Source organism: Protopterus annectens, chromosome 9.part0 (assembly GCF_019279795.1).
Source record: "Protopterus annectens isolate FY-2018-M chromosome 9.part0, PAN1.0, whole genome shotgun sequence".
In the NCBI taxonomy this organism is placed as follows: domain Eukaryota; kingdom Metazoa; phylum Chordata; order Ceratodontiformes; family Protopteridae; genus Protopterus; species Protopterus annectens.
Window position 1 is genome coordinate 1,482,064,664 of NC_056743.1, and position 12,938 is coordinate 1,482,077,601.

The 12,938-nt window shown below is 45.4% G+C and overlaps 1 protein-coding gene across 1 annotated transcript in view; it reads left to right on the forward strand.

The window, feature by feature from the left end:
- AKAP8 (A-kinase anchoring protein 8) overlaps positions 1–12,938 on the forward strand; it is a 1,438,733-nt gene that overhangs the window by 718,629 nt on the left and 707,166 nt on the right. The window contains exon 8 of the mRNA XM_044084424.1: positions 7,237–7,280. Within this exon, the coding sequence (XP_043940359.1) occupies positions 7,237–7,280 (44 nt within the window). The remainder of the gene's footprint in view (positions 1–7,236; positions 7,281–12,938) is intronic.

The following is a 12,938-nucleotide window of genomic DNA, read 5'->3' on the forward strand; positions in this document are numbered from 1 at the left end:
TCAGACATAACTGACCAGCCAGAGGCTCCTTTCTCCAATTTTGAAGATTCTGATGCTGAAGAATCCATTCCAGCTGCTTCCCCTCCAGAAGAATTCTCCTTTGGGGAAACCTTGCATGCCATGCGAGAACAGTTCCAATGGCAGCAACAGGATTTTTCAGACTCCAGGAAAAGACTTAGGACTTTTTTGCACCTACCACAGCACAGGCCCTTAGCTATCCCTCCTGTTCTCTCTGTGGTGGATGATGCTTTCAATGATGCCTGCTCCGCTCCAGATTCTTTACCCCCAGCCCCTGCCAAACCAGACAGATTTTACAGGGTGCCAGATACTCATCACCACCTCTACAAGGCCCCTCTTGCAGACCCTGAAACTATATCCCAGGGTCCCAAGGCAGTAGCCGCGACCATAGCTAAAAACCCTGTTCCTTCTGAAAGGGAAGCAAGGTCATCAGACAGATGGGGTAAAAAGGTTTACACTTCAGCCACTCTTTCAGCTAGAGCTTTAAATTGTCAGTTTCACATGATACAATACCAAGAGTTTATGCTTGATCAGTTAACTAAAAAGCTAACCACTGATGAATCTCTTGATAAGAATTATGTATTAGAAATGGTAAATAACATACAGCAGGTTAGTAACCATTCTTTAAAATGTGGCTATGATGCACTGGAGGCTTCATTTAGATCAGCCATGACTGGCACAGTAATTAGAAGGCATGCATGGCTAAAGGAGCAAGCTTTACCGGATCATGTTAAATCTAAATTGCTTGATGCTCCTATGGATAAATCAAGTTTGTTTGGTACACCTGCCCAGCAGGTTATGAAGAAAATGGAAGAAAAGGCAAAATCAGTCCAGACAGTTAAAGAATTCTTGCAGGTTCAACCCCAAGGTTTAGCAGGAACTGGCCTGCCAAAAATTGGTCCTTTCCTGACTCCACAAGACCTCAAAGGGGCAGGAATAGACGTTCCAGAGGCAGAAACCAATCCAGAGGAGGTGCCTACAGAGGACGACAGTGGCAAGGTATCAACAGAGGCACAGAATCAACACCTGCCTCTACATCAACACAGCCACAGTGACTTAAACCTAAATCCGCCAACCAGGGAACAAATAGCAGCTCCTCTAGGCGGAAAGCTAACCTTATTCTCAAAAAACTGGCACCACATAACAAAGGACAAGTGGATTTTACGAACCATAGATCAAGGTTACCGGTTCCACTTCCACACTTTACCAGTCAAAAGAGGAATGCCAAACCTACCTCCAAATCAAAAAACAGAGGCTCTACAACAGATAATGGAATTAGCAAACATGAGAGCTGTGGAAAAAGTGCCAACAGCAGAGCAAGGAAAGGGGTTCTACTCCAGACTATTCCTAGTTCCAAGAAAGGAAAAAGTTGGAGACCAATTCTAGACCTGTCTACCCTAAATACTTACATCATTGTCCCAAAATTCAAAATGCTGACCCTACAGCAACTTCTTCCCATGCTGGGCAAGGAGTGTTGGCTGGTAACTCTAGATCTCAAGGAGGCATACCTGCACGTCCCCATTCGACCTATCTGCAGAAGATACCTCAGATTTCTTGCAGGATCAGAGCACTATCAATTCTCAGCATTGCCCTTTGGCTTATCTACTGCCCAGAGTATTCACAAAATGCCTGGCATCAGTAATCGCCCATTGCAGACTACAGGGAATTCAAATTTATCCATACCTGGACGACTGCCTGATACAAGGGGACAACAAAAGCAAGCTGACAACAGATTTACAAAGGGTCATTTACTTGCTTCAAGCACTGGGATACACAGTCAATTTACAAAAGTCAAGGCTGATACCATCCCAGACAAGGACTTTCCTGGGAGCGGAATTGGACACAGTAAGACAAATGGCATTCCTAACTACAGAAAAACAAAAAGAACTCCCTCTTTACTTCTTGGCACTAACAAATCTGAACAAGTTAACAGCAAGAAAGGTACTGCAGGCCTTGGGTTTCATGGCATCATGCATAATCTTGGTTCCATTTGCCAGACTACATATGAGAAAGCTTCAGTGGTACCTAAAGAATTTATGGTCCCAACACAGACACAGCCTAGAAACGGAAATCCCACTAATACCATGCTTAAAACAGGAGTTCCTATGGTGGGCTCACGCATGCCAGTCAAACCCAGGCCTGCCCTTTCGCAAAGGTCAAGCAAGCCAGACCATCACAACAGATGCTTCAGACCTGGGATGGGGGGCACATATGCTGGACAAATGCGTGCAAGGATTGTGGACACAGGACCAACTTCACCTGCACATCAACCTAAAAGAAATGCTTGCAGTAAAACTGGCAGTCCAAAAGTTCAGACCATTTCTCAAGGAAGGCCAGTTGATGATAAGGACAGACAACACCACAGTCATGTGGTACATCAACAAACAGGGAGGCACTCATTCCTACCCCCTATGCAGAATGACTTTGGAGCTGTGGACCCTGGCACTCAGCTACAACATCCAGTTACAGGCAATATTTGTACCAGGAAAAGAAAACTCTCTAGCAGATATGTTAAGCAGGACTACATCGGATGTCCACGAATGGCAGCTGCACCCGGACATCTTCAAGACCATCTCGAAGAAATGGGGAATACCTCAGATAGATCTATTCGCATCACCTCTCAAATCACCAGCTCAAAAAATTCTGCACAAGGACATTCCACCCACTAGCATGGAAAGTGGACTCGCTCTCCTTCAGCTGGAAAGGACTAACAGCATATGCATTCCCACCTCTTCCCTTGATACACAAAGTATTACTAAAAATCAAGGAGGAACGTCCAAGGATAATCCTGATAGCTCCAAACTGGCCAAGACAACATTGGTACCCACTGCTGAGGAGCATGTCTCGGAACAATATGTGGCCAATACCCCTGATGCCTTTGATGCTAACTCAGAACAACTACAGCACCATGCATCCAAACCTAAAAACGTTGCAACTGACTGCATGGAACATCACATAGCAGCTGCTAATCCACAGCTTTCACAAAGAGTTGAAGACATTATTCTTGAAGCACGCAGACCTTCAACAAGAAGAAACTATGCTGGGAAATGGAAAAGGTTTGTCATTTGGAGCTCAGAAAGAGGTAAAGATGTATCAAACATAGATATGCCCAACATTCTGGAGTATCTGGCGAACTACTTCATTCAGGCCTGTCCTATTCCTCCATCAAGATTCATGCATCAGCTATTTCAGCAGAATACAGCTTTGATCCACCTGTTTTTCACACCCTTTGCTCAGGCAGTTCCTCAGAGGAATCAAGAATGTAAAACCTCCAAGGAAACCACCATTACCAGCCTGGGACTTGAACTTTGTGCTAGAAAAATTGACTCTATCACCTTTTGAACCAGCAGCAACAGCAGACCTGCAACACCTGTCATGGAAAACTGCTTTCCTACTGGCAATTACTTCAGCAAGGAGGGTTTCAGAACTACAGGCCTTAATGGCAGTGCAACCCTTTCTAATCTTCCACCAAGATAGAGTGTCCATGAGGACTAACCCTACATTTATGCCTAAGGTGGTATCCAGAGTGTCCTTAAACCAGGCAATCCACCTACCTACCTTCTTTCCCAACCCACAAAACAGAGGGGAAAGAATACTGCATACCTTGGATGTACATAGACAGCTACGCTACTACTTGGACAGAACAAAAATAGCAGAAAGACTGACCAACTTTTCGTAGCCTATGCAACAGGAAGGGAAGGAAAAGCTATTTCCAAGCAGACAATCTCCAAATGGATAGGAAATTGCATACGATTCTGTTACTCCTTCCATGGAAAGCAAATTCCACAGAACATAAGACCTCATTCTACAAGGGCAACAGCCACTACCACAGCCTTCTTACGAGGAGTGGCTACCAAAGACATTATTGAGGCGGCTACTTGGACCTCCGTGCATACATTTGCCAAGCATTATAATTTACCTCTATATTCCAGATCCCGAGCAGGGTTTGCCACTGCTGTTCTGCAAGGGATCCTAAACACACCATAATCTACCTTTATCCTCCTCCCCTAGTTGGCTGTGGTATTCTACCCAGTTGTTATGACTGCAGATGCATCCATGAAGGACATAGTACAGTTTTGTACCTACCATAAATGTAGATGTCCAATTGGATAGCATCTGCAGTCATGATTACAGTCCCTCCTTTCCCTCTGTGGTACTCCTAGGGTGTTTACCCTTCTAATAGCTAGCTAGTGGGGGGACTTCTTTCATGGTGTATTTGTTTGTATTTATGTACATACATGCTTATTTTTGTGTTTACCTCTATCTTTTGGAAACATTGGCATCTATCCAAAATTTTTAGCCTTCTAGAGGGCTTCTGGCATCTGGGGCAAGAAACACTGAAGAAAATGGCGTCGGCTGATGCTTATATACCCGAAGACCAACAGAGATGACGTCGGGTGAAGTGCGACATCAGCCGAAGCCGGACCCGGACTTTGGAATCCGGCCGACTGAAGGGCTGCCTGACGACAGGACAACCCAGTTGTTATGACTGCAGATGCTATCCAATTCGGACATCTACATTTATGGTAGGTACAAAACTGTACTTTACAGGCCTTGGGGTACACAGTCAACATCCAAAAATCAAGACTTGTTCCATCCCAAAGGATAACCTTTTTGGGTGCAGACCTAGACACAACCACCCAAATGGCCTTTCTCACAGAAGAAAAACAAAAACAACTTCCAGATTACTTTATGAATCTGACAAGACAAACTCAGCTTACTGCAAGGAAAATCCTGCAGGCCCTGGGTTACATGGCATCCTGCATAATTCTGATACCACAGACCAGGCTGCATATGAGAAAATTACAATGGTATCTAAGGAGTGTATGGTCTCAACAGTCACAGTTTGGAAACTTTGATACCAATCATTCCTTGCCTTCAAAAGGAATTCCTGTGGTGGGCTCAGGCCTGCCAGTCCAACAGAGGGTTGCCTTTCAACAAACCAAAAACAAAACAAACCATCACCACGGACGCTTCAGACTGAGGATGGGGAGCACACATGGAGGGCAAATGTATTCAAAGCCTATGGTCTCAGACAGCTGCGCATGCACATAAACCAAAAGGAAATGCTGGCAGTGATGCACGCAATCGAGGCCTTCAAGCCTTTCCTCCAAGGCCACCTGTTAATAAGGACAGACAACACCATGGTCATGTGGTACATAAACAAGCAGGGAGGCGCACACTCCTACCCTCTATGCCGGCTGACTATGAATCTATGGGAACTATGCCTGAAACTCAATATCTGCAATATGTATCTGAAACTACAGTCCCAGTTCGTGCCAGGAAAGGAAAATACACTGGCAGACAGCTTAAGCAGAACTACCATGGATGCACACGAATGGATGCTGCACCCAGACATCTTCCAACTCGTAACAAAGGCATTGGGAAAGCCGGAGATAGATCTGTTCGCCTCCCCCCTCAACCATCAACTGAAGACATTCTGCTCAAGGACACACCACCCACAAGCTTGGAGGGTGGACTCTCTCTCTTTCAGCTGGAAAGCTCTAAAAGTATATGCCTTCCCACCTCTCCCATTAATGTACAAGGTTCTACTGAAGATCAGGGAGGAACAGCCAAGAGTGATTCTGATAGCTCCAGACTGGCCAAGGCAACACTGGTATCCACTATTAAGGAGCATGTCACAGGCGAAGCCATGGCCTCTCCCCCTATGGCCTCTTTTTCTGACTCAGAACAATTTCAAGATCATGCATCCCAACTTGACAACACTGCAGCTAACTGCCTGGAAAATTCCTTAAATCCCAATCAAAATATTTTATCACAGAGAGTGAAGGACATTATTATGGAAGCTCGCCGGCCTTCCACAAGGAAGACATACTCAGCTAAATAGAAAAGATTTCTCATTTGGAACACAACAAAAGGCTTAGATGTGACCGTGGCGAGCATGACACATATTCTGGAATACTTAGAATTGTTCCACAATGGCCTGTCCTATTCTTCCATTAAGATTCATGCCTCAGCAATTTCAGCAGAATACAATGTGGATCCACCTATCTTCTCGCACCCTCTCCTCAGGCAATTTCTGAGAGGGATCAAAAATATCAATCCTCCAAGAAAACCTCCTTTACCTGCTTGGGATCTCAACTTTGTGCTGGAGAAACTAACACTTCCTCCCTTTGAACCAGCAGCATCGGCGGATCTACAGTTTCTGTCTTGGAAAACTGCATTCCTTCTGGCAATAACTTCAACAAGAAGAGTATCTGAGTTACAAGCTTTAATGGCAGTACAGCCATTTCTCATCTTCCATCAGGACAGAGTTTCACTAAGAACCAATCCTACTTTTATGCCAAAGGTGGTATCTAGGGTATCCCTAAACCAAGCTATTCACTTGCCTACGTTCTTCCCAAATCCACAGAATAGAGGGGAAAAACTTCTGCACACCCTGGATATACACAGACAACTACGCTACTACTTGGACAGAACTAAAACTAGCAGAAAAATAGACCAACTATTTGTGGCATATGCTGCTGGGGTACAAGGAAAAGCAATTTCCAAACAGACAATTTCAAAATGGATAGGAAATTGCATTCGATTTTGTTACTCCTTTCATGGAAAGACAGTTCCTGCAAACAGGCCTCATTCCACAAGGGCCACGGCCACCACTACAGCCTTCCTACGAGGGGTGGCTACCAAGGACATTTTAGAAGCTGCTACATGGAGCTCTGTGCATACATTTGCCAAACATTACAATCTACCTTTATACTCCAGATCCAGAGCAGGTTTTGCTACTGCAGACCTGCAGGGGATCTTAACTACACTATCCTTTTCTTAGTACCTCCTCCCCCAGATTGGCTATGGTATTCTACCCATATGTTATGACTGCAGATGCATCCTTGAAGGACATAGTACAGTTTTGTACCTACCATAAATGTAGATGTCCGATAGGTATGCATCTGCAGTCAGGTTTACCCTCCCTCCTTCCCCTCTGTGGTATTCCTAGGGTACTTACCCCTCCATTAGCTAGCTGGGGGAATCTGTTATGGTGTATTTGTTTTGTGTATATATATATATATATATATATATATATATATATATATATAATATATATTTTTGCATTATGTTTGGAATTTTTTGGCATTTTTATCCAAATTTAGCCTTCCTAGAGGGCACCTGGCATCTGGGGCAAGAAACACTGAGGAAAATGGCGTTGGCTGATGCTTTTATACCCCAGACGCTCTGACGGGGAAAGTGCGACATCAGCCGAGGCCAGACCCAGACTTTGGAATCCGGCCGACCGAGGGGCTGCCTGAGGCAGGACAACCCATATGTTATGACTGCAGATGCATACCTATCGGACATCTACATTAATGGTAGGTACAAAACTGTACTTTTTGACTCCCTAGAAGCTTCTTGCAGTGCAGCAGTCACAAGATCAGTCATTAGAAGGCATGCATGGCTTAAGGAACAGTCCTTGCCAGACTGTCAAATCTAAATTGTTGGATGCCCCCTTGCACAAAGACAACTTATTTGGCACTAAGGCAGAAGAGGTCTTAAAAAAGATGGAAGAAAAAGCAAAATCTATGCACACAGTTAAGGATTTCTTACAGGTCCAGCAACCCAGGTTCAACGGGCATTGTCCCACTAAGCACTGGTCCTTTCCTGCTCCCACTAAGCCAGTCCAGCCCAGACCCCCCAAATGGCAGCCCCAGGGAATGCAGAGATCTAAGCAGTGGACTACCTCCACTTCAAAACCAGGGAGTTGTAAGCCACCCCCTTATGGCAAAAACTCACAATGACTCCCCTCCCCCACCCCCTTCCTCTGCCCATCTTCACTTTCCCCAAGGAGGGAAAACTCTCCTTTCATGCAAGCACCTGGGACACCATTACCATCATCCCCTGGGTTCTCAACAGTGTCCTGGGGATACAAATTTTCTTTCCACACACTTCCTACCCCAAAAGGGTTCTCTGAGTACCTCCAAACCAGTGGGTAGAGGCGCAAAAGCAAGTCCTTTCCCTGCTCTCTAAGTGCAGTAGAACACGTTCCTGCAGAACAGAGGCCAAGGTTTCTACTCCAGACTTTTTCTGGTACCCAAAAAAGAGGGCACCTGGTGCCCCATCCTCAATCTATCCATTCTCAAAGGCCTACCCTCCATATTCCTATCAGGGAATCATGCAGGAAATATCTCCGTTTCAGGGCAGGATCTCAGCACTTTCAGTTTTCTGCACTTCCCTTTGGCTTATCTACTGCTCCCAGAGTTTTCCCAAAATGTCTGGATCTGCCCTCCCTCCTGCAAGGATATGGATAGTAAGGATTGCAGACAAAGGAATATCCAGATTTATCCATACTTAGACGACTGCCCTAATTCAGGCAGACAGCCAGGCAAAGCTGCTCAAGCACCTGACCTTGATAAAGTCCCTACTTACCTCCCTAGGGTACGCTTTCAACGAATGGAATTCCAAACAAGTGCCCACCCAAAGGATTATATTCCTGGGAGCAAGCCTGGACACAGCATCCCAAATGGCATTCCTTACACCAGAAAAGCATAATTTCCTGACATCCTACTTCTCTCAACTAGCCACCATACCCCAGCTTTCTGCAAGGAGGATCCTGCAAGCTCTGGGGTTCGTGGCATCTTGAATACTGATATGACTGCATATGAGGAAACGTCAGTGGTACCTAAAAAGCCTTTGGTGTCAACACTCTCAAGACCTGGAGACTCTTATATCTATAATTCCTTGCCTCGGAAAATATTTTTTTTGTGGCCAACAGCATGCTCCCAGAGCAAGGGACTACCTTTCTCGCCCAGACCCTCACCACAGACGCATCAGACTATGCCTGGGGTACACACCTGGACGGCAGGTGCATACAGGGCCAATGCAGCCCATAGCAAATCCCTCTGCACATCAGCCAAAAAGAGATGATTGCTGTCCAGCACGCCTTGATATCTTTCAAGCCCCTTCTCTCCCCAGGGGCTCTCCTGATCAAAACAGACAACACCACTGTAATGTGGTATATCAGCAAGCAGGGAGGGACTCACTCCTATCCTCTATGCAGGCTGGCCTTGACCGTTTGGCACACAGCCTCTGCCATGCAACTCCATCTGTTAGCACAATTCCGACCAGGTTCTCTCAACTGTTTGGCAGACCAATTAAGCAGAAATCTTCAGGACCCACACAAGTAGCAGCTCAACAGAACCTTCACCCTAATAACTCAGAAATGGGGCACCCCGAAGGTCGACCTCTTTGCCTCCCACACAAACCTTTAGCTCAGCAAATTCTGCGCCAGGGAGCATCACTGCATGGCTTATAAAGTGGATGCCCTGTCCTTCCCCTGGGTCAATCTGTCTGTGTATGCCTTTCCTCCCCTACCTCTCATCCCCAGGGTACTGTTCAAAATAAAGGAGGAAAGACAAAGGACAAGTCTTATAGCTCCAGACTGGCCTCGCCAGCACTGGGCACCCCTTGTTGCACAGCCTGTCCCCACTGCCACCTTGGCATCTTCCTCAGATTCCAAACCACCTGACCCAGAGGGGAGGGGAATTCATGCATCCCCAGTTGCAGGCACACAGTTTGGCAGCTTGGTTTCTTCTCTAACCCCCAATCAATCTGCCAAACTCAGTAAACCGGTTCTAGATGTTATACGCGAGGCCAGGTGCCCTAGCTGTAGAAAGCTTTGTGCTGACAAATGTAAAAGGTTCTGCACCTGGGTTCAACCTAAGGGAGTACAGCACAGCTCTCCCTCCCTCTCACCCTGGATTAGCAGCTGACCTACTTACACAGTGGCCCCTCTTTTTCCTCTGTTAAAATTCATGCCTCTATCTCTGCTCATTTTCCCACTGAGCAGCCCCTTTTCTCACACCCCTTGATCAAACAATTCCTAAGAGGGACTAGCAACTTGAGGCCACCCAGAAGAGCACCAACCCCAGCTTGGGACCTTAACTTTGTGTTGGAAACGCTCATCTTGCCCCCTTCGAAACAGCTTATTTTGCAGAGCTAAAATTTCTCTCCTGGAAGACTGCTTTCCTTCTGGCCCATCACTTCAGCCTGAAGAGTCTCCAAGATGCAAGCACTCATGGCTATGGAACCCTTCATCATCATCCATGCTGACAGGTTATCCCTCAGGACTAACCCATCCTTCATGGCCAAGGTGATGTCCAGTGTGGCTCAACTAAATCCATTCATTTGTCCACCTTTTTTTCCTAATCTCCAGAACAAGGGGGAAGGATCCTGCGCACTCTAGATGTGCACAGAGAGCTCAGATTCTGTCTACAGGACTAAATCCTTCAGAAAGTCTGTTCAATTGCTGGTTAGCTTTGCTACAGGGGCAGAAGGCAAAGCCATCTCCAAACAAACCATTTCCAGATGGATAGCACACTGCATCCATTTCTGCTACAGACGACATGGAAAGCCTCCCACCAAGGGGGGTCAGGACTCACTCCACCAGAGCAGCCTCCACCTTTGCAGCTTTCCTCAGAGGAGCCCACACCAGAGACACCCTGGAGGCTGCCACCTTGACATCTGTTCACACCTTTACCAAACATTACCTCCTGCTTCTCTTCTCCAAATCCAGGGCAGAGTTTGCCTCAGCAGTCTTGCAGCGCATCCTAGCCAGTCCCTAGTTTCCTTGACTGCCTTCAACCATTTCCTCAGCATTGGGAATCAACCCAAATGTGATGACTGCAACAGTGAAACAAGAACATAGTACAGTTGTGTACATTTAACATAAATCTAGATGTTTGTGGTTCACTATTACAGTCCTGTTTTCCCTCCCTCCATCCACCTTTTCTCTTCTCTTTCCTTACAAAGGGCATATCGGTATTTACTTTGTACTGGTGGGGTTCTTCCACCAGAACCTGGCTCCTACTTGGGGGCTCTTGACAGGTTAGGGCAAGAAAAACTGATGTAATGGCATTGGCTGCCTTACTTTGTACTACTGACGACTTGACGTCAGTCCTGAAGCAACAGCAACCAACACAGAAATATTAAGCCTCTGGTATTCGGGCCGGCCAAGGGCTACTCTGGCAGGGATAATCCAAATGTGGTGACTGCAACAGAGAATACACTCTAACATCTACATTTATAGTAAGTGTACACAACTGTACTTTCTGGAAATCTCACTAGACTAAAGGAGTGATGTATTCTCAAGGCCCAGAACTTTCTTAGCTAAGGCAGTTCTCTGGCCTCTTGGACAATTGTTCCATTAACTAGCCAGCCCCCTTCCCCAAGGCAAGACTATGGGACCACTTCTTGATTGTCCACTCCTAGCTCAACACTCCCTCTCGGGGTGCTTCAGGTCGCTGGCTTGGAGATGGTCTGAGGATCTCTGCACTTGTCCATCCACTTATATAGCTGTATGCTTTTGAGCTGAAAACGTGGGCGTACAACCCAGAGATACTTGAGCTTTGTTACTCCAGCTGGACGTCAACATTGATAACCCCATTTATATGGAATGCTGTAAAAGTGATCAGTAAAACATCTACTGTTATGGTAAGTTCTTGCACAATTGTACTTTTTCCCCCTTGTTGCTAAGAAGGGGAATAAAGATTGACACCTGCCAATATCACCCTCCCTAATGTCATAGTCAAGGTGATTTAATTTTTTTAGGAAGAAGGTAGTCTGCTACTCTGGATGTCAGGGTAGTTCGCCAAACCTATATGATTTAGTATGTAGTAGCCACATTTACACAGATGGTAAAGGTAAAACTGTTTAGAATGCTTTCTCTGTACCTCAACTTTACAGATTTTCACAGAATGTACAGATTTTTGCCTTCTTTTCGGTCTGCTTCTCTTAAAATTGTAGATGTGATGATGTCCTGTCTCGCCTTCATTCTTAGGTTGGATTCGGAACCGGTACTCCGTTCCGACTCGGCCTTATGCAAAGTTCGAGGTCTTCCACTTGCTCGTGGCTAAAACCCTATCCCATGATGCACTATTTAGGCTCTCCAGATCTCATTTGTCTGTAAACAAGATAGAATGCTCTTCATACTAGTTCTGGCTAAGTAGTCGTTTTCTGCTTAATATTTCAAAATTGTTAGACACCCTTTTCAATCCTTTTTTATTCCAGCTAATTGTTACTAAATTAAATTGTCTGTGTTCTGCTTTTTCTGCTGCTGTTTTTTGCTGTTGAACTGCCATCGTTATTTCCTTTAGGCCTTTCATTCCATATCCCAGCATTAAATTTAGAAATCCCCTTTTAGTTGGAGGGTTCTTTTTCCTGCAAGTATAGGCTAGCTCATTTAAGTTAGCTGCCTTAGCCTGTTTAAATTACAGGGCTTTGCCCTTTGGTTTTCCTCTCTAAATACTTGGGGCTGGCTCGTTTGTTAGAGAGCTGCCTCTGCCCGTTTTAGTTAAAGGGCCTTTTTTGTGTTTTTTGGCTGATTGCTGTTGTACTTGTTAAAAAAAAAAAAAAAAAAAAAAAAAAAAGGTTTAAAAATTAGTAGTAGTGAATTTTGTATACTTAACTTTCTGTCTGGTTTTCCCTGTAGTTTGCTATTTTTCCTGTTTTTGCTGTTAGTCATGTCTTCCAGGCATTCTAAGGAAACTAAACCCTCTGGGTTTAACAAATGTGTAAAGTGCAACCACAAAATGTCCATAACTGATGGACATACCAGTTGTGTAATGCTTCGGAGCAGTTCACTTTCAGGAGTCTTGTGCTGTTTGTCATTCATTTAGTCCCAGGGCGTAAGAGAGGAAGAACAACTCATTCTGAGAGGCTTGTTGAATACCCCTTTTACAGAAGCAGTTGAAGGTCAGGGTCCTTCAAAGTCCAGCCAGTCCCCTTCAAAATCGGACAAGTGGGGGAAAAGGTCCTCTTCGGCTCACTCGGAGTCGTCAAAGAAGTTACCCAATGTTTCTTCTTCGGACCCTAGAAGCCTTCTGCCTCTGCTCTTTCTTTGTCTGTGTAGTTGGAGTTTCATTTGCATAACTGGTCCCCTAAATTATAACTGCTATCTCCCACTTTAA